The 26836-nt window shown below is 37.8% G+C and overlaps 1 protein-coding gene across 1 annotated transcript in view; it reads right to left on the reverse strand.

The window, feature by feature from the left end:
* amn1 (antagonist of mitotic exit network 1 homolog) overlaps positions 1-25513 on the reverse strand; it is a 41801-nt gene extending 16288 nt beyond the window's left edge. Inside the window, exons 1-6 of the mRNA XM_079810307.1 lie at positions 25406-25513; positions 2070-7605; positions 1920-1979; positions 1566-1665; positions 344-473; positions 117-246 (exon numbers count right to left, since the gene is read on the reverse strand). Of these exons, the coding sequence (XP_079666433.1) occupies positions 117-246; positions 344-473; positions 1566-1665; positions 1920-1979; positions 2070-7557 (5908 nt within the window). The 5' untranslated portion in view covers positions 7558-7605; positions 25406-25513. The remainder of the gene's footprint in view (positions 1-116; positions 247-343; positions 474-1565; positions 1666-1919; positions 1980-2069; positions 7606-25405) is intronic.
* Positions 25514-26836: the final 1323 nt, after the last annotated feature.

Below are 26836 nucleotides of genomic sequence, written 5' to 3' on the forward strand. Positions count from 1 at the left end.
ACATTTTTATTTCAGTTTTCATTTTAGTCATTGTAGTACTTCAACTGAAACTCATTTCATTAAGTGCTTAAGTGTTTATAACCCCCATAAACACCATTAATATGTGGAAAGAATACCCTCAGATGTGATTTCTGCACAGCCTCTTAAGAGTATTGTCCTCAACTGCACACAGTTGATTTGTTTAAGGGCAGAATCTGACACCCGGCAGTTCTGCAGATCCAGTGTGTGAGTACCAGCGTGCACAAGCTGAAACACAAAGCACACACCCAAGCGAAGACACTCCTTATTGAACACAGTACATATAGTATCATCACAAATGTTCTTGGCAGAGAGGACACCTTACCTGGCTGATGTTGGAGTCCGTGACCGTGCCAGAAGACATCATTATCCGCAATAATCTGTCTTTAATGGCTGCAGGCAACATCCTGATCTCACCATACTTCTCAGATCGCTGAGCAACACTAAAAGCACACCTGTGCACGGGGAAACATGTATCACTCACAGACCTGGAATTCATGCCATAACAAAAACAGAATGAATTGCGTCAATAGTTTTCCATATCTAGTAGCTGTGTGTTTTACGTTGCTCACAAGCTCATAAGAGAATCTACGGTAGCCATGATTTGGTCGCGTTGTTTATATATCACGTGGAAGATGCGTTGTTCTTTTTTTTCTTATTTGGTCAATGCATCCACTGTCTATCCGGAATCCAGCATTTTGTCGCAACATTGTTTTGGTTTCCTCTCATTCGCGAGCATCAGCGTGGGCGGGACGCAATTAGTATTACGTCATCCACAAGAGACAAACAAAAACGGTCGAGGAAAATTAAATATTTTTCTCCCGTTTTTGAATTCTTTCCTTTGTATTGACGTTAATACATTCCATAGATATACATACATCCTATTTTCAACATTTAAAGTTAATTTACAAAATCTACATTAAAAAAACAAGTCATTTTGTTGTATACTTCGTATTGTTGGTGTCTGAAAATGTATCTATTGCACAAGGCATTCGTTGTTTTACACCATTTTACTTCTGCATTCTCAGAAATAAAGTTACTATTAAAATATTTACTTGTATGAGTAAAGAAAATCATGGTTAAACACTTTAAAATCCAGGATCAACTGCAAAAGGTATTACAAAAATGGTTTTATTCAAAAGCAATACAAGTTTTATAAAATTGTATAAAAATAGATTTTGTACAAACCAGTGGAATAAAAATAAAAGAACAACAATATATACACAATAAAATAAAATGTTCCTTCATGATAGACACGTTTCCTGAACATGCATGTTGGACTTGTACACAAATACTTGAAAACTTGGTTACTAGCAGCTGTTGAACTGTATGTCCAGTGTGCAAGTGGTGCATTTATAATACAATACAAAAACTTTAGGTTCAAGTACACAGTAAAAGGAATCAGTGCAATTTGCATCTGTTAGATTCGTCAGATTAACAGGAAGTAAACACATGACAAAAAAAGGCCATTTACTTAAATTTTAATAAGAAATCACACTTTTTCACTGGAATTCTGCTTTGAGGTGATTTCCTTCTTTTTATGATACCTCTTCTTAAACTCTTGGAAGAGGCTACATGAGCCCGAGACATCTGTGACCTGGATGGGCTGGGCATGTTTTTTCTTCAAGGGACTGAAACTCCAAACACCTGCAGATAAACAAGCACAAAGCCATTTAGATGAGAGTTAAACTACCCGCCAAAAAATATGATATGATAGGCAGATACAGGATTCAAATTCTCACCATATACCCTGGTAAGGCTTGGACTTTACACTAACCTGTGATTATTGGGTATATGCTTCTACCATTATTTTCATTATTCAAAAGGAATGAGCTTTAACTTCATAAGAGGCTACTACAAATAGATTACATTTTATTATTAACAACACCTGTGTCCAATACCTTGTGTTGGTGAATTACTAGTTTCCCTCTGTTTAAGTTGGTCTTCTGGGCCTGACATCCCTTAAGAAAAGGGAACAAATAAAAAATAAAAAAAAGTGTCAATTTATGTCAAAAGTATACATTTTCATCAGTAAAAAAAAATTCTGTTACCATTTGGTGTACTCTGTGACGTGTCAGCTTGTGCGCAATTGAGTTCAGCTCCATCTTCAAAGTTAAAAGACTCTGGCAATACTTTGAATTCTAATGAAAGACCCTCCTCCAATGGCATCAAAGCAGGGTTCCCCAACTCATATTTACTTTTTGTTACCTTCTCGGGTGAATGCAATAATTTGGATGGCATCTTCCCTCTGATGACGTATTTATTCATAGACATTTGTTGCGTCGAATACTTATACTGTCTCTTTCGCCGTCTCTTTCGCTTATTTCCCTCACCCAAATGGACGCCACTCTTCACATTAGCACTTGTACTAAGCAGTTGTTTGATTGAGGTAGATGAAAGTGCATTTTTGCTGAGTTCAGAAATGGGATGTGAGGGCAAGGTTCCATGCAGAGCCAGATCTTTGAAGGGTGCCCTCTGTGTTCTCTCTCCATTATCCACATCTTCATCTTGGGATTCCACCGCTTTGCGCTTCTTTGACATACTCTTCCCTTTAATCTTCTGATGAGAGAGTATAGTTACTTGAAGAGTTTCTGGGGGTTCTTCACAACTTTCTTTCCATTTAGATCTTTTAGTTCGCTTCAGTTCTTTTCTTCCAGAAGATGACCCATACAGTGCAAGACATATCGTATTGGTCTTCATCTTCAAATCAGGAGTTGGCATGTCTTGCTCAATCTTGTTCTTCATGGTCACATTTGTTGCACATTTTGAAGGGGAGTCATCTCTTGTCTGCTCTGAAATTTCAGTCTCCATCTTACAAACTTCTTCAGAACTTGAAATGTCCTTCAGAATCTTGTTCATGGTCACATTTGTTGCACATTTTGAAAGAGAGTCATCTCTTGTCTGCTCTGAAATTTCAGTCTCTGTCTTACAAACTTCTTCAGAACTTGAAATGTCCTTCAGAATCTTGTTCATGGTCACATTTGTTGCACATTTTGAAGGGGAGTCATCTCTTGTCTGCTCTGAAATTTCAGTCTCCATCTTACAAACTTCTTCAGAACTTGAAATGTCCTTCAGAATCTTTGGCTTGTCCCCAGTAGAATCGTTCGGCAAGTGGGTTTCATCCTCAGTTTCAGAATCCTCTGTGATTTCAGAATCCTCCGTTCCTTCAAGAGCAGGATTATCCACCAATTTGTTAGGATCCTCTTTTTCAGTCCGCAACTCTAAACCGGTGCTGTGGACCTCCATTTTAGTCTCGTCTTCACTGAACTCTGCTTTTTTCTGGCACATACACGATGGGCTATTTCCATAGTCTAAAGTTTGAAACCATTTAGCAAGACAACAAAAAGAGTCCAACTTTTCTTCACCAGAACTTTGATATTTCCCCTCTTTTGGCTTCACATCTTCTAGGTGGAATTCTTTTTCAGACATAAGCTCCAGGACTTGAACTTCAACCTGGTCCTCAGTGGTAATTTGAACATCAAGGTCTTCCTGCAAGTCCTTAGCTTCCATCTCTCCGGAAAACCATAGTTCGGCCATGTCGTGAGGGAGAACATTGATCTTAATAGAGTCTAAAGCATCCGTCTTGTCAGTCTCCTCTTCATTTGTGTTCAAAGCAAGTTCTTGACTAGGTTTTGGATCAGTCTCATATCTCATACTATCATCTGTGAGCATATAGTCAATGTCAGGCATTTCTTCATTTTGCTTTTGAGAAGGTTCTGCAATTACAGGATGAAGTTTCGGTGGACTGGTACAGTCAATCTGGCAGGTTGTTCCAGTCGTCAACACCAAACATTTGGCTTGATTACAGAAACGGTCATCCAGCTTTGAATCTGCATTTGTGTGCTTCACACATTTTTCAGTTGGGTGTTCTCCCACTGGCCTCACCAGAGGGGTCATGGCTTTCAGTTGATGTACTATAATTGATTGGCAATTGGCTTGTCCTGCAACCAAATTTCCATTTGATGAGCAGTTACCATTGGCTTCTTCCAACCTCCACATGTCTTGAGGTGTGTATAACAACGAGGTTTCATGCACCATCTCTGATTGTGCAGCAATGTATTGATCTTCCATCAACTGACCAGCAAAGCAAAGTTTAGCCACTTCCTGCGGGAGAACATTAATCTTAATAGAAGTGTCCATCTCGACAATCTCCTCTTCGTTCATTTGCACAGGAAGTTCTTGACTAGGTTTTGGATCGGTCTCACATCTCACACTCTCATCAGTGAGTACAGAGTCAATTTCAGGCATTTCTTCATTGAATTGCATTTGAGATGGTTCTGTGATCACAGGAGGAAGTTTCGGTGGACTTGCACAGTCAATTTGACTGGCTGACCCAGTCAATGATGGATGTTTGGCTCCATTACAAGAATGGTCATCTAGCCTTGATGTTGCATTTGAGGGTTGATGCTTGTTTTTCAAAACGCCACGTTTTCCAATTCGCTGTTTTTCTCCTACTCCCCTCACCAGATGGGTCATAGCCTTCAGTGGATCAATTGTATTTGGTTGGCATTTGGTTGGTTCCTCAACCGAATTGCCCTTTAGAGTGCGGTTACCATCAGCCTCTTCCAACCTCTCCATCTGTACCTTTGTTAATGACATGTCATGTTCTTGGTGTGTTTGCAACAAAGAGGCCATGCGTATTAGCGATTGTGTTGCAGCCATGCCTTTACCTTCCATCAACTGGCCAGCAAAGCATTGTTTAGCCACGTCCTGAGGGAGAACATTGATCCTAATAGAAGTTGAAGCGTCCATCTCGACAATCTCCTCTTCATCCATTTGTACAGAAAGTTCTTGACTAGGTTTTGGATCAATCTCACATCGGACACGGTTATCGGAGTCGCTGGATTCATTTTGCACTTGAGTTACCGACACAAACTCTGGTAGTTTTTCAACCACAGGACTAAGCGTCAGTGGACTTGTGCAGGAACTTTGGCTGGATGATGATTCACTCAACACGGGACTTTTGGCTCCCACACCATTAGAAAAACTATTGTTCAGTCTTAATGTTCTAGAGGAGTGTTGACGCTTTCTTTTCAAACCATTGCACTTTTCAAAGTTTCGATGTTTTCTTAATAAATGATCACGTTCTTTCAATGTCCTTACAATACTCGTCATTGCATTTAGTGGATTTATAGTATTTGGTTGGCAACTGGTTTGTTCTTCAACCACATAAAGCTTTAGAGAGCCGTTATCAGTCACAGGTGGAGAGTGAGCATTGTACATATTTTTCTCCAAAGATGTTTGTTCTTCTACTTGAACTTTGTTAGTCATTTCTGTTGAACCATTATTATGTTCAGCTAAAGATGGTTTATAATGGGCTGATAATGTGCTTAGAATTGTAGATGCTGACTTTTTGTCCTTCTCTAATCTCTCCCTGCTTGCTTGTTCTTCCGTTGATATTTTGTCAAGTACTTGGGATGCGTTTAACAAAGATGTCTCATGCTTGTCTGATGAGGCAGCAATGACGTTATGTTCCACCATCTCTCTAGCCATTTCATGAGGGAGGACATTCATCTTAGAGGCTGAAGCATCCACCTTGTCAGTCTCACACAAAGGAAGTTCTTGATTAGGTTTTGCAAAGGTCTCGCATCTCACATTCTTATCAAGGACTGCACATTCATTGTTAGGCATTTTTTCACTGGATCCAATTTCAATTTGAGATAACGCATCCTCCCGTTGTCCTGTAACCACACAATCACGCTTTGAGGAGCAGTAAACATCAGTCACAGGTGGAGACTGCCCTTTAAACAACACCGGCAAGTTTTCCTGAAGACTCTCATTTTCCAATGTTGGTTCTTCTGCTGGTACTTTGTTCTCAACCTCTTTTGGTAACCATCGACTTGATGGCTTTTCAGTGGCTTCTTGCAAATTGCTTTGCGTTTTACATGGTGAGATTTGTGCTTCATGGTCAGGGGCATTTTGAAAGGACTTGCAGAACCAAGAATAACCGCACTCCTTGTCGATGTCATCAACGTTTTCATTAAGATTCAACCAAGACGACTTGTACGTCATCTTCGGTGGCTCTTCGTTGTGTTTTAAAACGTGAAAGTCCTTGATGACTTTGTTACGTGCATCACTTTTAATTTGCCTCAGTACCACAGGCTCTTTCATCGGACAGTAAACATAGACTTCTTCCATTATGCTTTTATATATACCAGTTTGTACAGCATTATAAAACGTGCGAAAATCCCCATTCCAATAAAGCTTTAAGATGTCCCTCCCAGCATCACTTTTTTGGGCATTCTTCTGATTCCCATTCTCGATTTGCTGAACCATGGCCATTAAGGTGTGCAATCGCTTTAATGGCCATTCGATAACAGGAATAGTTTCAGTTTCAGCAGTTTTCTTGTCTGTGATTGTGCAGTTATTTATCTTTTCACTTGGTTCATTTTGCATTGGAGTTGGCACAGACTTTTTTTGTTCTGCAACCACACTTTTAGGCAAACTTGTGCGGCGAATTTGGCCAGTTGATTTAGTGCAAACAGGACTTTTGGGTCCAACAATGCAAAGTCCATCATTCAGCCTTGGCTCTGCTGACTTTGGCCGTTGAGGCATGGTTGTAGGGTAATTTGTTTCTCCCTTTTGGTTCTTCAGATTAGCATTGGCCTCCAGAGCATGTGGAATATTTGGTTGATGCCGTTCAACCTCTTGCGCAGACCTTTCATTCATTTTCATACAAGCAGATTTATTTGAAACGTTAACAGATGCTGTACCTATCGGAGATAAAGGCATGACAACGGCAACAGCTCTCTGTGCAGCAATGTTCTGTACACATGTAGAAGGTGTTTGGACATTAGCATGGGTTGCTTTCCCAGGAATGAATGACTGGCAATTATAGCCACCAAAAAAACTACTGTGACCATGAGGTGCATTTTCTGTTGGGGGGTAATAATTCAGATCAGATGGTAAGCTTGTTCTTTGCAATTTTTTAGGCAAATTTGTCGGAGAGTTTGCATGTTGCTGTCTGCTATACAAATTGATAGTGTTCACACTTCTTCTAGCTTCATTAAGACTTTTAGTGTCCATTGTTTTTGCTGTAATTTGCTGTGAATTATATGCCCCAGCTGCCAGGGAGGTATTTTGCTGCTGCATGTAAAAAGTGTTATTTGAGTTAAAGGCACATTGTGACATGTTTGACCCATTATTGTTGGTAGCACCCTGTAGATTTATGTTGTTGTTAACGGGTACGAATATCTGGCTATTAGAGGGCACGTTCCACAGAATTATTTGCGAGTCCTGTTTTCCTGTCGGCAACGTATATTTTGAGGTCAGATTTTCTTGTGCAAGCATTGTGTCTTTGGTAGCTTGAATGCTGCTGGTCAAAATCTGGTCAGTGGTTGTCGGTTGGATTGTGCAGGTAAACTGTGTCATGTAATTTCCAGTGGCACCCTGCCCTGAATACGAGGGGCTGGCAGCGTGAGATGGTAAACATAGCTGATAAAAGTTTTGGTCCGGAGTATTAGATGTCCCATCTCCAGGTGTGGTCCCTTTTCCATGCACATTTTGCAGTTGTCCTGATTGTTGTGAATTAGCTTGCATGCTAATGAATGTTCACTTATCTCCAGAAGATGTGGAATATTCACATCCCTGGGGGGAAAAAACAAAGCAAAATATTAGGGTACAAAATACTTTTAAACTGGAAAAAGATAAATTTCATTCACTGGAACTTGGTTAGTCTAAATATCTCTGACTAGTGTTGTCACGATACCAATATTATTTTGATGCTTGACTAAAATATCTTGATACCAATACCACAGCAAAAATCTAAAAACCAGAACAATAATTCAATAATAGATGACAAGCTCAAAATTCTTTATTAATTAACTTAAGATGAGAGAAATATTTGCAACATTGATGCAGTTGAGGTCAGTGAAAACTTTGGCTTGATCCATTTATCAAACTCCAAATGGTGAAACCGCACTTCTCTAACGCAATTAATCCATCATTAGGTGAACGGTTAGACCAAAATCTTAAATCTTGCTATCTAAAAATTAACTAGATTTAGTTTCATGGAGTTTAGACAAATTTTATTTAGTCTTTGATGTTAAAAATAAAGTTCAAATTACAAAATATAGCCCCCGAGCGGTTTCATTGGTGAAAAATGTTTTCCTCAAAAACCTTAATTTCTTTTTGACTGAAGAAAGACAGACATGAACATCTTGGATGACGTGGGGGTGAGTAAATTGTCAGGAAATGTTCATTCTGAAGTGAACTACAGTGTTTCCACACAGACTAATTTGTGGCGGTGCGCCACAGAATCAACACCGGCCGCCACATTTAAATCTCACGCCAAACTTGCTTTTGATATGAAAGTCTAAGCTTTTAAAATTGAATACGAAATTCAAACAATAAATAGCGTTTTGTGGCATAACCGTTAAAGCCAGAGGCGTTGAAAAACAGAGTTGCGACATGCTCTCATCTCCCGGCGGTCACGTGGTTCACGGAGCTTCTAAACAAACAAGCGCTGTAAATACACAACAGTTTTACTATGCAGGTATTTGCAGCAATTTTTTATTACATCAACCATATTTACAGGATCATTTTATTATGGAGAGTGATGGAGACGCAACATTGTTAACATTAATGTTTTTCTTGTATTTAGCCCTCAGGTATTCCTCACCGTCACACTCATACTCATTGATGGTCAAATGTGACCTTACATACTCATTGATGGTCAAATGTGACCTTACACCTTAACTATTTTTCAATTACAAAAAAGTTCTATATTTTAGTTTAATAATATTTATTGAATATTTTGAGGAGATCTTTTGGTACTAAATAGGCCTACTATTTGTGCAATGATTATGGTCCATTAATGACCACTTAAAATATTTTGTATTATTCATATTACAATTAGTGTAGCAATTACGGTTAAAATGGAGAATTCCAATGCAAAGAGACAAATTAGAGTCATTTTGTGGCTGGAAAAATAATTTTCATTTGTAATGCCATTACCCCCACACTAGGTGCTTGTATGGCTCTTTAATAAATATACATGCATCTAGTTGCTCAAATGTATTGCAGATCATAACTTCTTACATATTTTTAGGTTTTGCATTTGAATACATATTTAGACATGATCAAACACTTGATTTCTTTAAAGGTCCCCTTCTTCGCGATTCCATTGTTCAAACTTTAGTTAGTGTGTAATGTTGCTGTTAGAGCATAAATAATACCTGTAAAATTATAAAGCTCAAAGTTCAATGCCAAGCGAGATATTTTATTTAACAGAAGTTCCCTTTCAAAGCCTACAGCGAACGGCTGGCTTGGACTACATCCTGGTACTTCCTTCTTTAATTACGTCAGTAGAGCAGTAGAACAGACTAACCTCCGCCCACAAAGAAACGCGAAAAAGGGGGCGCGGTCTTGTTGCTGTCCCACGTGGAGAAGCGGACGGTCGCGTGGAGAAAAGGAACTGTTGCGTTGAGTGTGTTTATCGCCATGTCATCGAGACGCTGTTATTTTCATCCAGGAGTCAAATCACCTTTGTTTGGCTTTCCCAGGGACGCTGTAGAGATTATTGAACGCATACATCTCCCCGTTAAGAGGCGTGACCTTTCCAACGTGCGCTAAACTGCTGTCAAATTACAACACAGGAACCGCTTTCACGTGCGCTAAGCTGTGGTCAAATCACAGCACAGGAAACGCTTGCACAATCAGAACTCGTTACGTGTTTCTGAAGGAGGGACTTTATAGAACAAGGAAATCACCAGCCGTTTTTAGGACAGTGGAAACAGCGGTATACAGATAAGTAAATAGTGTGAAAAATACTGTGAAAAATAGTGTGAAAAACACCTGTTATATTGCACACTGTAAACACAATCAAAGCTTCAAAAAAACACGAAGAACGGGACCTTTAAATGTGAAAGTTAATAACTTACATCCTAATATTTTTAATGACACTTAAGTGAAACAGGAGTGAATATTAATGAATGCGAGCAAAAGTAATTTAACGCAAGAAAAGTTTAAAATAGTGCTAAAAAGACAAAACTTATTTTCCCTTATCTGTACAGTAGGCTATATACATATGAATTGATTCTGAATCAAGATTTAAATTTTTTTTAAATTATATATATATATATATATATATGCCAATCCTGACAATAAGGGTTATTAACATTTAATGGTCTAGAAGCATTATATATTAGGAATGGACTGAAATGCAACTTCAAAATAGGGGTTGGGCGAAAATCCAAACTATCAACTAACGTTAGCTCCGCTTCGGTTGGTTGTGGCGCTATCCAATTGCGTGCAGAGGGACTTTGACAGGATTGAGCCCTGTCAATGGTGAGTTTCCAGACCAAACATCTTGATGTGGCTCTGGCTTGTCAGGCTAGATGTACTAACAAGAATATCCAGACTGGAACAAGCCTATGGACTTCTCTATTTGCACGACTTAAAACACAGTATTGCATTAAACAATCAGATGTCAAAATAGTCATTAAACTAGTGGTCGACCGATATTGTTTTTTTGATGGCTGATGCCGATGATTTAAATAAATAATAGGACAATTAATTAAATCTCTGAATTAAAACACTTATTTCAGATTGTAACTTCTTTAGACTATTTCTTGAAAAGTTCTCTCATTAAGATATGTTTTACAGCATGTAGTGTAAAACTCCGTCTCAGACAACGCCTCAGAAAATCTCAGGGTCACAGAGTGCACCATGTCTCACTTCAGCTGACACCCAGCTGTACCAACCACTGTGGAACATCAGGCATTTTAATATGAAGATCCATATATCAAGCGCACTGATGCAAATGACAGTTTTATAGATGCTGCTTTGATGATAAACCAGGTAAACCACTATGGAGCCAAGACAAAGAGATGATTTATTGGAGAGGATGGGTGAACAATAATAAATAAATAAAAATGACCTAATGAACGCTCATTGGCTGAGCAAAGTTGGGGTCAAGGTGAAACTGTAAAAGGGAGTCTTGAATGAGGTTGTTAGATATTCTGCAGGCATCTCGGCTTTGTCTTCACCAATATTTCTACGCTTTTGGCATATGCAACTCAAGTGATTTCTTAAAATGAGAAGACTTTCCACGATACTTCTTGATTCTGTAATCAATCATATTAACAGTATTTTTCACAAATAAAGAAATTGTTTGAAAGATTAATGAATAGTGTAGCCAACGGTAAGTTTGTGCGCACTGGGAATCATATTTTCTCAAATGAAGACAAGGTAACACTAATTTTACATTCAGCGCACACAGTGAAAATGACATGAATATGACAGTGGGCAACTGAATATAGCAGTTTGAAACCAAGGGTTTAAAGTTGTCGATCTTGTGTCGCTAGTGAAGCTGAACCCGCTCACACGGACCAACCGTCACGCACAGAGTAACATGTTCATGCATGCTACAAATGCACACTTCAGAATATCTGACAGCTGGTTTCGACTAAGTCTGCAAGGTTTGTGAAGCTAAATGTTTATTATATATATTCAAAGATTTGTTTAAATTATATAAATGCACAATGCTCAGCCCTTGATGACAACTATTCAGTTTTTTCAACCACATAGGGCAGGAGTGGTTCTAGGATTTCACCCTTAGGAGGGTTAGCCCTCACTGCTGATAACACTACTGAGTGTTATGGCTGTGTATTGTAGAATGTCGATAGCACAAATATAAAGGATAACACAAATGGTGCTCATAGCTGAATTACATTAGTTTAAATAAACCTAAAACTACTCATTTTACAGTCTGTTTTATTGCTTATGAAGTGTTACTTTTAATCTTTTCACTCATATTAACTTTCTTACTTTTTATTTGGGGTTAATTATCCCATTTAAAGAATGTATCAGGACTATTTAACTGTCATACAAACATCAAATAGTTTAGGGAAATAGAAAGCAAAAAATCTGGAATACAGCTGAAAAGTTGTATGTGGGTAGTTGACAAAAGCAGTTTTTTTTGTAAAACACCACTTTTGAAGAAAAGAGATGCATATTATGTAGTGTGAAGTCTGATGTTTCAGAAGATATAAGGGATCACTATAACTGTCAATTCAATCACTGTTTTTTTGAAAATTTTTACTGAAATGTGTCCTATGGTGTGACATACAAGGAATTAAGAATATAGGGGTGTCGCACCAAAGGACAACAGAAATTAACACTTAAATTGGTTCCAAAAAAAAGTTACATATTTGAACAATTCTGAGACAAAATCTTACTATGTGCTGTGCACATGTCATGGGCTTCACAGTAACACGACCTTGAATGGGGTCCTTCAACTAATTAAACTTGTCAGTGGAATTACCCGTTTTAAAAATCAGGATATGGGGTCACACCGGAGGACATGGTTTTCAGTGACAAAATGTATGAAGTTTCTACACTTTTAGAAATATGATTGTCATTTACTAAAACAGACACTTGTAAAATTATGCCTGAGGTATTGATTAAAATTTTTTTATGTTTATTACAAACTCTCGTGGAGACGACAGCATAAGAAAAAAAACTAACAAAAATGACATGCAAGGCAACAACAAAATGCAGATTGATAATGGGAAAAAAGGGCATTTTTCTCAAAATAAATATGTGTTACAGGCTCAAAAGCATTTCAGCAGCATGACAAATAGCTTCTACAGAATGTTTAGAATTTTTTTTACAAGATTCAAGGAGGATAATAACATACAAAATTCATTTTTAAAACAGTTAACATTTGGCAATTGTTTTTTCCATTTACTTTTGTGTATGTGGTATTTACCCATAATGATGATGAGGTTAATCAAAAGTGAAAGATCCCTCGTCATTTTGTAGTTATAAATAAGAATATCTTCTAATGTAAATTGTTCAAGTTCACTAATTTTAATATTTAACCAGCTGTGTACTTCTTTCCAAAACGTCCTACTAACTGAGCAAAGGAAGAATAAATGCTCTGTTCGTTCTGGGTTTTCATGACAAGTCACAAGGATCAACTTCAAAACCATTTGCCCCTCAGTGTCTCCGCAGATGGATAATAGTTAAGAATTTTAAATTGCATTTCTTTTACTTTGGGTGCAATTGGCCATTTTATAAATTTCCAATGTTTTCCTGCAATTGTTGAATTATCTAATATTTTAAGTTTTATCTTCCCATCATAATCTTGATATATCTATCCTTTGAAAGCTTTATTTAAATATTTGTTGTCACATTTTTTGTCCGTAATGTTTAATTCTCCTATCGTTAAATTTGGAAGTTTGATTTGGACATAAGAAAAACTAATTGTGTGGTATTGATTAACATTTGTATGCTTTTTTTAAATTTATAAAAGTTGTAATTTATTGAACCACGCTTGAGACAGTCACACCATAGGACAATTTTGAGACGTGGCTCAAATAAAAACAAATCTAAAGACAAAGCCGTTTTTATAACAACAGGTCCATGTAAGATTTTTTTAACCATTTACTGCATTTTAAAAGATTATATAAATTTTTATCTTGTGTGACAGTGCAAATACCATGTCACGTCAACAACCCATATTTTAAAGCCTAATAAATGTTCAATTATAGCTTTCAATTATCCTGTAATGATGAATGGCTATAAATAATGGCTAAAATTGAGGAAAAAAAACTATTTCATAGAAATATCACATCGCTGATGGCCTCTTTCATAAAAAAGACGCCATTAAATAAATATAGGCTACAACTAGGTAATCGCAATATATTTCTAGTACTGGTATATTATGGAACACTACTGTTGACTGACTCTTCCCTTCCACACTAAAACATGTTGTAGTCACTTAAGAGAAAAGGATTTGTCGTCCCAGCCCCTGCCGGTTCACACCATTTCCACCATAAGTTGCCTATATACCCCTCCCCCATCATTACCTTCACTGACTTGGCACCATCTTGTCCAAAAGGTGTCTTTCAACCAACAATGTGTATTCACACCAAAAGGCAAAACAAAACATGACAAATACCAGAAGACAAGTCCCAACGCTTTTCAAACCACAACCATTTACACCCACAGCTAAATAAACCAGGCGCTCTCAAAGAAAGTGAAATTGCAGTCATCACTTATAATTGCAGTCCGGCAAAGATATCAGAAAATGTACTCGAAATTGCGGTCCTGCGGGCAAAACATCAGTGAATGGTGAGATTTTGCCAAATAAAAACGATCCTGCCAGAAGAATAGCATAATAGCTTTATGCGTGTTCCCTCTGTATCTGTGCAAACACTACAGGGTGCACGGAGGTATGGAAATCCCTACGTTGACAGGCAGGTAGGATCCTATCATTGTGTTTGGACCAAATGCAATGATTGGACAAACACTTTGTGGTCCTAAGACTTCCACAGAAGATGTAGACCACTTCTATTATTGCTTGCTATCAGGATGTGAAGAGAGTTTCAACCAGTATAACAAAAGTGTTTATGAAAAACATTGCCTACTCTACGTTTAATGTAACCATGAATCAAAACTGACAATTCTTATTTAAGGAATATTGCCGTGTTTATTAAATTATCCGTGCACTAGGGCTGTCACTATGTTTGAAAATCGATCGGACCAACACAAGTTTCGAAAAAAACTAATCGATTTTAACCAAATATGTACACTATTAATTTTATATTTTTTAATATATTTAATTTCATATTTTTTAACTAATTAAACAAATAAAAAGATAGATGTAACAAAACCAGGGTTTCTGCAGGTTTCATCAAGTCAAATTTAAGACTTAAGACCATTATGAATTAAATTTAAGTCACACACACACGGTAAATTATCCCGCTTAGAGTAGGAAATATGACCAAAATCTTACAAGTAAACCACATCAATAAGCAATTACTTAAAGTTCTCAAGTAATTAAGTAATCAAGTAAACAGCCAGTAATAAAATAATAACTTATAAACAAATGACAATACTGGCCTACAAAGGCAAAAGGCCTGGGGCCTCATTTATAAACATTGCGTACGCACAAAAGAAGGCGTACGCCGCTCTCTACGCAATAATTTGTATTTATAAAAAAGCAAACTTGACGGGAAAATGTGCGGTCCTTCACGCAAGCTCTGACCCAGGCGTACGCACAAAAACGGATGAAATGAGAAATGGCGACACCGTCGGCAGAGGGAAGAAACACGTGAAAGTGTGAGAAACTGTAGACCGTTGTGTAAAAGAAATGGCTATACTGCCTCTCATAAATAACATGAAGACTTCACAAAGCAAGTCTTACAATTAACAGCCTACACAAACACCCGTTTGATCGATCTGCAGTGTAAAACAAACGAAAATTACAACAGAAATGCAAATTAACACATTTGCAAAAAGAATAAGCATAAGAACTTTATGCGTGTTCCCTCTGTATCATCTCGGTGAGCTTTTCAGCACGCGCAGAGCTTTTCCGACGTTTCAGTGTGGATGAGAATGAGAAACTTTTGGAAAATGCTTGGAAATGCTCGCGTGGACGGAGAGCGGTTTGAAATGAAAACAGTTCTCAATTGTATCCAGAATTAAAGGAACACTCCACTTTTTTTTTTAAATAGGCTCATTAACCTAGAGTTAAATAGTTGAGTTTTACCGTTTTTGAATCCATTCAGCCGATCTTTGTATCTGGCGGTAGCACTTTTAGCATAGCTTAGCATACATCATGGATTCTGATCAGTCCATTAGCATCTCATTCAAAAAATGACCAAAGACACTTTCAATATTTTTCCTATTTAAAACTTGACTCTTCTACAGTTACATGGTGTGCTAAGACAAACTGAAAATGAAAAGTTGCTATTTTCTACACCTATATGGCTAGGAACGACTTTCTCATTCCTGCGTAATAGTCGCGGATCTTCGCGGCCGTACCATGGCTGCAGCAGCGCAATGATATTACAGCGCCTGAAAGTAGCCCCCAGCTAGGTAACTTTCAATGTGACCGGCACTAATTTTGTGTAGTTGCAGAGAAAGTTTCAGGCTTGCAGTCGACAAATTGTGTTGTGGATTTACCTGTGTGATTAGCCATGGTTCTGTGTGTTGTAAAGGGCTGTGATAGTAAGTCGAAGGTGTATACTACTACCATGTTTCACAGAATACCAACGAATCATTGCGCCGCTGCAGCCATGGTACGGCCGCGAAGATCCGCGACTATTACGCAGGAATGAGAAAGTAGTTCCTAGCCATATAGGTGTAGAAAATCGCAACTTTTCATTTTCAGTTTGTCTTAGCACACGATGTAACTGTAGAAGAGTCAAGTTTTAAATAGGAAAAATATTGAAAGCGTCTTTGGTCATTTTTTGAATGAGATGCTAATGGACTGATCAGAATCCATGATGTATGCTAAGCTATGCTAAAAGTGCTACCGCCAGATACAAAGATTGGCTGGATTGAATGGATTCAAAAACGGTAAAACTCAACTATTTAACTCTGGGGGACTTGTAAAATGAGCCTATTTTCAAAAAAAGTGGAGTGTTCCTTTAATGTTGACATTGTCTTGGTGTAATTGTGTAACCATAAGCTTGTTGATGGGTTCAGGAGGAGCTGTAAAAGGTGTCTGCTGTTTGTTTGCGGACGGTGCTCAGTGACTCGTCTGCATAGCCTAGTCAAAGTTTATTTATATAGCACAAAAACAGCAGGTGTTTAACAAAGTGCTGTACACACATGTCCGTTATCAATAATGCAATCAACCAACATGACTTAAAATAAAAGGAATAAAAAAACAACAACCATAAATCAATACTCTCACATAGTATCAAATGCCAAACTGTAGTAGTGAGTTTTGAGATTCGATTTAAAAATAGCAAAGGTTTGAGCCTGTCTGATATGCAGGGGCAAACTATTCCAGAGCTTTGGTCCAGCTACTGCGAATGCTCTTTCACCTCTGCGTTTTAGTTTCACACGAGGGACAACCAACAGCAAATGGTCAGCAGACCTAAGTGTCTTGACGGAGCGTATTGCCTTATCAGTTCTGACATATACTTAGGAGCAAGGCCATGAAGCGATTTAAAAACAAACATCAATTTTGAAGTTAATTCTAAAATAGATTGGCAGCCAGTGAAGAGAAGAAAGAACAGGTGTAATATATTTGCGCTCGCGTGTCCCTGTCAACAAACGAGCTGCAGCATTCTGAACCCTCTGCAGTCTAGAGAGAGAGGCCTGACTACTGCCTATATAGAGGCCATTACAGTAATCTAGACGCGATGAAATAATGTGGAGAAGTCTATCAAAGTCTCTAGAAGGCAAAAATGATTTTACCTTGGTGAGTTGTCTCAATTGGGAAAAGCTCGATTTAACTACGAAGTTAATCTGTTTATCCAATTAAAAAAAAAAAAAAAAATCCATAGTGAAACCTAGATTTTTAGCTTTTTTAGATTTTTAGCCTAATGGAACACGATGTCTGTGCAAACACTACAGGGTGCACGGAGGTATGGAAATACCTACGTTGACAGGCAGGTAGGATCCTATCATTGTGTTTGTCTTGGACAAACACTTTGTGGTCCTAAGACTTCCACAGAAGATGTAGACCACTTCTATTATTGCTTGCTATCAGGATGTGAAGAGAGTTTCAACCAGTATAACAAAAGTGTTTATGAAAAACATTGCCTACTCTACGTTTAATGTAACCATGAATCAAAACTGACAATTCTTATTTAAGGAATATTGCCGTGTTTATTAAATTATCCGTGCACTAGGGCTGTCACTATGTTTGAAAATCGATCGGACCAACACAAGTTTCGAAAAAAACTAATCGATTTTAACCAAATATGTACACTTAAGTTCAAACAAATATGTACACTATTAATTTTATATTTTTTAACATATTTAATTTCATATTTTTTAACTAATTAAACAAATAAAAAGATAGATGTAACAAAACCAGGGTTTCTGCAGGTTTCATCAAGTCAAATTTAAGACCATTATGAATTAAATTGAAGTCACACACACACACACACACGACTGATTTTGTGGTGGTAAATTTTCCTGCTTAGAGTAGGAAATATGACCAAAATCTTACAAGTAAACCACAGCAATAAGCAATTACTTAAAGTTCTCAAGTAATTAAGTAATCAAGTAAACAGCCAGTAATAAAATAATAACTTATAAACAAATGACAATACTGGCCTACAAAGGCAAAAGGCCTGGGGCCTCATTTATAAACATTGCGTACGCACAAAAGAAGGCGTACGCCGCTCTCTACACAATAATTTGTATTTATAAAAAAGCAAACTTGACGGGAAAATGTGTGGTCCTTCACGCAAGCTCTGACCCAGGCGTACGCACAAAAACGGGTGAAATGAGAAATGCGACACCGTCGGCAGAGGGAAGAAACACGTGAAAGTGTGAGAAACTGTAGAACGTTGTGTAAAAGAAATGGCTATACTGCCTCTCATAAATAACATGAAGACTTCACAAAGCAAGTCTTACAATTAACAGCCTACACAAACACCCGTTTGATCAATCTGCAGAGTAAAACAAACAAATTACAACAGAAATGCAAATTAACACATTTGCAAAAAGAAAAGTGAAATATGTTCTGCAATAATATTGCCATGTTATGCAATTCATCCTCATAAATAATATGGTAAACAGAACGAAAAAATGTAGCCTACAAGACTGATATTCTCGTCAATGTGTCCGTCTGGCGGAGCAGATATAGATGCAATTAGATAATTAGGGAGATAGACAGACAGATAGACAGATTTATTAATTGTCTGCTGGGGAAAGTTGTTTTCATTCATGCATATGCCTTTAGTTTGTTTTATTTTTGATAAAATAATATATGACGTATGTCTCAACCATTCAGAAAACTGCAAGAAATGACATTTGCACTGAACTATTTCCCATTTCCACGTAGATAATAGGGATCGGGATTAATAGGGATTCCCCAATAATTGCCGCCAGTCTCTCATCAAGAGGGGTCAGCTCCGGTGTCCCCTCTCCCCCACCCGTGGCAGACACACTCTGGTGATGGAGCGCTAGACGCTTTTTGCCTCGACTTTGATGTCCGACCATTTCTTTTTTATTTCGGCCATGGTCTGAGGTTGTGAGGCAACAGCATTTACAGCGTCTGCAACCTTTTGCCACTCAAGTGTCTTTTTGCCATTAGTAATGCCCACACTGTGCCCTCCAAACTAAATTTTTCTCCTCTTTTCAACCTCGCCAACGATCACTTCTACTTCACATTGAGTGTAGTTACGTTTTTTTGATTTCCTCTCTGTGTTTGCCATGATTTCGCAAATTATGAATATTAACTTGTGGGCATTTCACAGACTATTTATAGGCAACTATGGGCGTGACATGAAGCCGCAAAAGCTGCACTACATTTAGAATTAATTGGGATTTATTAAGGGAAAACTGCGTAGGATGTGAGTGCGCACGGTTTTATAAATCCGAATATTTCGGTGCGTACGCAAGTCCTATGTTTCATCCGTACGCCACTTCTGACGCAAATCCTACGCAAAGTTTTATAAATGAGGCCCCTGGAGTTACGCTATTCTGCCTTTGTTTTACGGTCCATTAAAGTTTGCTGTGTTTAAATTACAGTGAAGCACATCTGACACACACGATACCTGAATAAAAGGTCAAACAAAAAGTTGAGTGGTTGTTTTTACTAATAGCGTTTAAGGATGGTTGAGATGGCTTTGAAACGCAGACATCAAGATCATGGTAAAAAAAATTGTGTAACACAAAAGATGCATTTTAGACTAACAAACTAGATGGATCGCAATCCATTTCGTTTAGCTAGCTAGCAGCCTATAGCATAAAGTCTAGTCAGCTATCTTATGAATAGGCTACCAAACTGCTCCATATACAAAAGCAATTGTAAATCATCCAAAATAAATGCCATGGTCACTAGATTTTATAATTAGGTGTTACTATAATGATTTTGTAAATGGTGATCAGCAACCAAATATTGATACTGTGGAAGTTACTGCCATTTGCCTTGGTGACATTTTGCAGACAATACAAAGGCAGAGTACAATAACTTCAAAATAGGGGTCAAAGGTCAATGTAAGTCAAAAAGTCAATGATAATTTTCATTACTAAAACACCTAATTGCTAGGTTTCCAGTGTCCTACCTATAATAATTTGGCTGGACAACTAAAAATCTTTAAAGTAATTTTTCCTCAGTTCCACACTCTAGCGAGTTATGGTCTTTTGCCTTTGTAGGGCAGAATAGGACAAATTAATACAAAGTTATAGATACAAACGGTGCTGTAAGTTTCTGTTTTTCCCCTGTTGTTGTTTGATTAAGATGAATGACACAGACACGAGTGGGTATAGGCTATATTAGATTGCTTTCTACAGTAATGAGCAGATTCAACACTGACACACGTCTTCCAATCTTGTTCAATCAAGACAACCACCAATATGGATATAGGCATAATTATGCTTGTATTTGATCGTTCAAGGGCAATAAGCCTAAATAGAACACATTCAGTATCTCTTTATTAGTGCTATCATACTTTTTATTTGGTCATTGATCCACCTTGAGTCCTCGCTTTGCCCGGTCCTTGGCGCTTATGCGAGACAGAAGGGGAAAAATGTAATGATTGGCCTTCGCTCCCACAATCACGGAACTGGAAGAACTATTAGCTGAAGAATGAAATCAGTTTTGTGTCTGTGGTAGGCTACAATCAGAAAGAGATTGGCTGTAATATACGATGCATGTGGGTCTCATTTGTAGGCGTACACACATAATAAAACGTAAACAAAAGTAAGTCCATTTAAAGTTTCATTTTTGAACAGCTGTCTATAATGGATTGAATCATTTTTGAATAGCCTAAATCATAAGTGCAGCCCTGTTGTTTCTAGTCCACTGTCTGATTTGGAGAATGTAGCGGCCCTGCGTTCTGGTCCTTCAGTTCATTTTCATTCAGTAGGTTCATTTTCAACCTCTTTTCATGGGCTACAATCGCCTACGTAGGCGAAATTTGTTTGTCTGCAGTAATGTTTTTCATTGATGTTATGGCAGTCCACTCTGCTTATTGTTTTTCGAGAATGTTGCACTCCTGTTTGTCATTGTGCACGAAACTTCACGCCAATAAATCAGAAATATTCCTGACCTCTTTACGTTCGTCCTAATTCCTGTTAGTTGTTGTTGTGGCAATTTTGTGGTCTCAAGTGTCCTCTCAGCTCAATCAATGCAGAAGAAAAAAACTCTCAGAAGAGAAGTTCCAGGTCTCAGAAGGTTTAAACTTTATTGTCCGAACAACAAAGTGAGATGCCAGCTGACCATCTGAAGTTTTCGGGGTAAAACATCACTTTATGTACCTTTTTCTTATCGCTATGGATCCAATGGGCACTTTTAGGCTTATCTCTAAGCTTTTGGTTCCACCTTAGGTTTCGCCACCATTATAATTGAGCTATACATTATGTTTCTAATGGTGGAAAGTCCCATGCTTTCCAATTTTTTTAAAAGCCATCTTTTTACTCAACATTACATAGTTACCATACAGACATACATATTTCCGGTGGTTTCCATGCATACATACAAGTGTTTTACATTAGGCACCTTCTTATCTGATGACCTTTTTACCTTTATGCACTTAAGACAACCCTTCATCTGCTTCCATTAAAAGCATGCACTTAAAGTGTTAGTTCACCCAAAAATGAAAATTCTGTCATTAATTACTCACCCTTATGTCGTTTGACACCCGTAAGACCATATTCGGAACACAAATGAAGATATTTTTGTTGAAAGCTGATGGCTGAGAAAGGCTTCAGATAGGCCTCCATTGGCACTCAGTACATTAATACTCCCAAGACCCAGAAAAGGCACTTAAAACGTCGTTACAAAGTCCATCTCACCACAGTGACTCTACAATCATTTTACGATGCGACGACAATAGTTTTTGTGCGCAAAAAAAAAATCAAAACAACACCTTTATCCAACTTGTTCTTGTCTTCCGTGTGTGCCTCCACGACGCATGCGCGAGAATATGACGCAGATCCGGCGTTCGGACAGATGACCCAGAAGCGATTTGTTTACAAGCAGAGGAAGCTGTTTAAGCTGTTTGTTTACAAGCAGAGGAAGCGTGTCTAAGCTGTTGGATTCTACATTGATCGTGCTTTAGGTCTCGGCGTAGTTCTCAAAATGGGACTAAAGTGTGCATTTCATGGATTCCCGAACGCCGGATCTGCGTCATATTCTCGAGCATGCGTCGTGGAGGCACACGCGGAAGGTAATAACAAGTTGGATAAAGGTGTTATTTTGATTTTTTTTTGCGCACAAAAACTATTGTCGTCGCATCGTAAAATGATTGTAGAGTCACTGTGGTGAGATGGACTTTGTAACGACGTTTTAAGTGCCTTTTCTGGATCTTGGGAGTATTAATGTACTGAATGCCAATGGAGGCCTATCTGAAGCCTTTCTCAGCCATCAGCTTTCAACAAAAATATCTTCATTTGTGTTCCGAATATGAACGGAGGACTTACGGGTGTCGAACGACATAAGGGTGAGTAATTAATGACAGAATTTTCATTTTTGGGTGAACTAACCCTTTAAGACCATCCTTCATCTACTTCCATTAATCTGCTTCCATTAAAAGCATGGTGATGCAAAACTTTAATCATTATAACATGAAACATAATTGTAAATTTTTGTAAAACATTGTCCGTGGTTTGGCCTATATTTGGCGTTGAAAGAAACGTCTTTAGACATGGTAAATAAACAAATTTTACAAATTGATTCAATGAACATTTGTCTCAAATCCAACAAAAAAATGTTACGTTCCATCATAATCGTTAATCAAATTAACTTCTTGACTTTAATTTTGTGCAAGTCCACATTTGTTATTTTAAAGGTGCGGAATGTAGGAATGACAGAGAGAGGTCGAAATAGGTACTGAGGTCCAAATTAAAAATATTGGAGAGAGTTGTTTCACCCACCCCCTCCTCAGACTAGACACTCATGCGGGTTGCCAGATTGAGGACACGCAACAGGAGCGAGCGAAATTGACAATGAAATCCACACCAAGTTGATTTATTTACATATTAATATGCTCTCATTCATACAGATTTTTAGATGGATGCAGAGGCTTTTTAGGTCGGGTAGAATCTGTGATATCTGATCCGGTTTGTTTGTTGGCTTCCGTGGCTGCTGCAATATGCTGGGTTTTCCACCAACTGGCAACCTGGCATGTCGAAATACTATTGGGTAAACGGGCAACATTCCGACACGGAGCGCGCATTTCAAAGTAAAAAAAAAAAAAACTGGCTGTAGCAATGGTTTTCTGAGAAACAAGTAGGTGAATTTAGCATGTTTCCTAAATATCTGCAAACATATGGTATCCAATGAATAGGCTACCAAACTGCTCCATATAAAAAAGCAATTGTAAATCATCCAAAATAAATGCTATGGTCACCTCACTGCCAAAGGTCCAGAATTTAAGTCAGTTTTTTGTAATAAACAACGGCCAATAATTTGAATCCGGGCCTCAGTATTTTTCTGATGTGTAGGCTATATAATAAATGTTGTGAAATAAATCGCCTAATATAGTATTAACACTACTTTAATGCAGCAATGATATTGCACAGCACCAAGATCTTCTCATCTGAGCTGCCTGCGGTCTGTCACCGCTCGTCAACGTCAAAATATTTAAGAGGACCAATCAAAACTAAGTAGGCGGGCTTTATGTTTACTTGAATTCCAGCATGCCATTCAGTAAACGGTCATGAAGTGCGAGACAAGGGAGTAGCTAAACTAAACATTTCATATTTGGCAGCTGTTTTAGGATTGAAATGTTAAACTACAGACAAAAATAATCAGGCAAACTAATAAACTTGTCTAATTTCGCCATTTTGAATTGAAAACAGGCCTATATAATTTAAGTGATTCATGTAACGTGATAATTAGCAACTGTCAATGTGAGAGGACAAGAACGATTAGTAGTCTTTAGTAAATAGATAAGAAGAATGAGAGAAAAAGAAAGGGTGATGGAGACGAGGAGAGAGCAGGAATTGACAAATAATCTACTGCCCACATGGTTTTAAAGCTATTTCTCATCCATTTTTTGGCCTTCGAACATCTTAAAATGCACATATGTAGATCAGAGAAATCTAAATTTTCTCGGGGGAACCCTCAAACCAGCGTGTGCGTTTTATTAATAAATAGGTTAAAGCACCTTTGTTTGCTGACCAATTATTGATCATACAAATGGTAATTGAGTGACTTCTTCAAAACTTCACAACATGAAACAAAAGCATATCTTAATAGTTCTGTCACATGAATTTGTGATTTGAACATTGTGGGCAAGTTTTGGTTGTCCACGCCAAATATACCCTAATATACACTCCACACAGTGTGTTTGGACTGAAAAAGGTAGTACATGATCTTGGTTAGCAATTTGACAACATTGTAATAAATAAGCACTGAAAATAGCCTGTTAAGAAAACGGCAGACAAGATAATCCAGCACAAATTGGTGCATAAAATTAAAAAGTCACCAAAACGAAGCATTTGAACCTCATAATTAAATGCAAAATGGAAATGGGACTGAAAAAGGTCCCCTTTTTGATAAAAAAAAAAAGTAGTAATTTTTCCTCAGTTCCACACTCTAACAAGTTAAGGTATTTTGCCTTTGTAGGGCAGAATAGGACAAATTAATACAACAAAGTTATAGATACAAACAGTGCTTTAAGTTTCTGTTTTTCCCCTGTTGTCGTTTGATGAACATTAATGGCAGAGACACGAGTGGGTATAGGCTATATTAGATTGCCTTCACTTTAAGACCTACAGTAATGAGCAGATTCAACACTGACACACGTCTCCAATCTTGTTCACTCAAGACATAACTACCAGGCATAGGCATAATTATGTGTGTACTATATGGTAATCAATGGCTGCGGAGATCTGCTTGGCTACAAACATTCTTCCAAATATTTTCCTTAGAGTTCAGCAGAACAAAGACATTTATACAGGTTCGGAACATCGTAAGGGTGAGTAAATGATGACAATTTTATTTTTTGGGTGAACTATCCCTTCAAGTACTGAAAAACTTCATGTTTTAGCTCAGTTGTCGTAGACAATATGGCTAATCCATTTCAACACAATTTCTATTCTAGAAGCATGTAAATCCTTACTGGAGGCCTACTATATGTCGTTGACTAACGTTAGATGTGTTTCATAAATTGTGTTAACGTTACATTCCTTTTACTGACCTTATGCAGCAAAACAGAACTCAAGAAAGACGAGCAAAACGTACAGGAAATCGCGTTTATTCGCTCAAAATCGTTTCGTGAAGGAACATCTTTTCTATTCGAAAACGTTAAAACAAGATGCCTTTAAATGCGCGGTTTGGGCTTATTGTTTCAGAGACTGAAAACCGAGATTTGGGGAATTCCTGGCCCGCAGTTTACAAAAAATAAATAAATAAATCACACAACGGAGTTCAAAGAGCTCTTTTTTCCACAGACATATGCCAAATTGTAAACAATAGCAAAACTAAACGTCCACTGCAAGGAAGCATTAAAATACTCACTTAAGATCCTTGTGAGACGCGCTCCACTGTCTGTGATGAATGTATCTCATTCAGCTGCTTTCTCTGAGTCAGAAACGTTACTTCCTCCCAGGCAATCTTTTCAGGACTGATATGCACGAAGGGCGGGACCACACGTGTTGCCAAGTCCAATTTGATGTGTCGGTTAGGAACTGCCGTTCTTTTTTCTGATATTGTAAAAACAACGTTGTATTGTTTTAAATCTGAATGACGTTTATTTTCATTATTTCAGATATTCTATGCAGTTTCGCAACTGCTGATCCAAGTAATTCCGTATTTATTTCGTTAAAATAGATGGGATCTGGCAACATAGTGTGACCTGAATTCGGAACCGCATACCACATCTTAATATTTTTGACAAAGAAAGATATGGGGGAAATAGAAAGAGTAGCTTGTATGCTCCAAATTCAGCAAATGTTTAGCAACTAAACCGGGTAGTATAGGCTACTCAGAGTTAACCCAATAAATTAATAGATACAAATACATACATACATGAATGAATACATACATACATACATACATACATACATACATACATACATACATACATAAATAGGCTACATCAATCAATCAATCAATCAATCAATAAATAAATAAATAAAAATACATACATACATACATGCATACTCATATAGATACATGAATAAATGAATGAATGAATAAATAAATAAAAATACATAGGCCTACATGAACGAATCTGGTCTGTCGTCTGAGACAGGACACAATCTAAAAGTGTGAACCGCCCCATCAGACAATCTGGCTGGGAAGCGGCTGGTGAAGCGGCTGGTGAAGCGGTAGGGAGTCACCCTGGAGGTGTGATGTCCCTCGGACTGTGCCTTTGTGATGCGGTAACACTGAGGACACTGAGGACACTGACTGTGTGGGGGGCATAAAACTGTCACTGCTATAGGTAACCCATCAATATTAAATGTTCTTTTAGATTCTGTTATCTATACAATTCTGGGTCTCGGCGCTAGTTTATGTTTAACATTTTGTAAGTTTCGTACTCACATTTGGCACGGTTGCCTTGTACCATGCCGTGGAACAATTGCTTCCTATAAAACATGGAAACCCAACATGTGTGTGTGTGTGTGTGCATATTGTGCTCCACAATTTCCCTTATGGTACGATGTCACTTATGATCCTTTCTGTTAATATAAACATGTTTATTCCTTTACTTAATTTGACTTTTTTTTTTCATCATCATCATTAGAACCTTTTTCTCACATGAAAAAGAATGGATGACAACACGTGCTCTATGTGGCCGGATATGAGAGGTCAGAAACGACCCTGGGGAGTTCAAATATAATGTCAAAGATCAAAATGGTCAAAGGTCAAATTGATCCCCTGAGGCTCAAAACAATTATTCAGGCCCTTCATAGATATGACATATTTAAATTCTGTCCACTTTAC

This window comes from Gobio gobio, assembly GCF_949357685.1.
Source record: "Gobio gobio genome assembly, chromosome: 25".
NCBI classification, from domain to species: Eukaryota; Metazoa; Chordata; class Actinopteri; order Cypriniformes; family Gobionidae; genus Gobio; species Gobio gobio.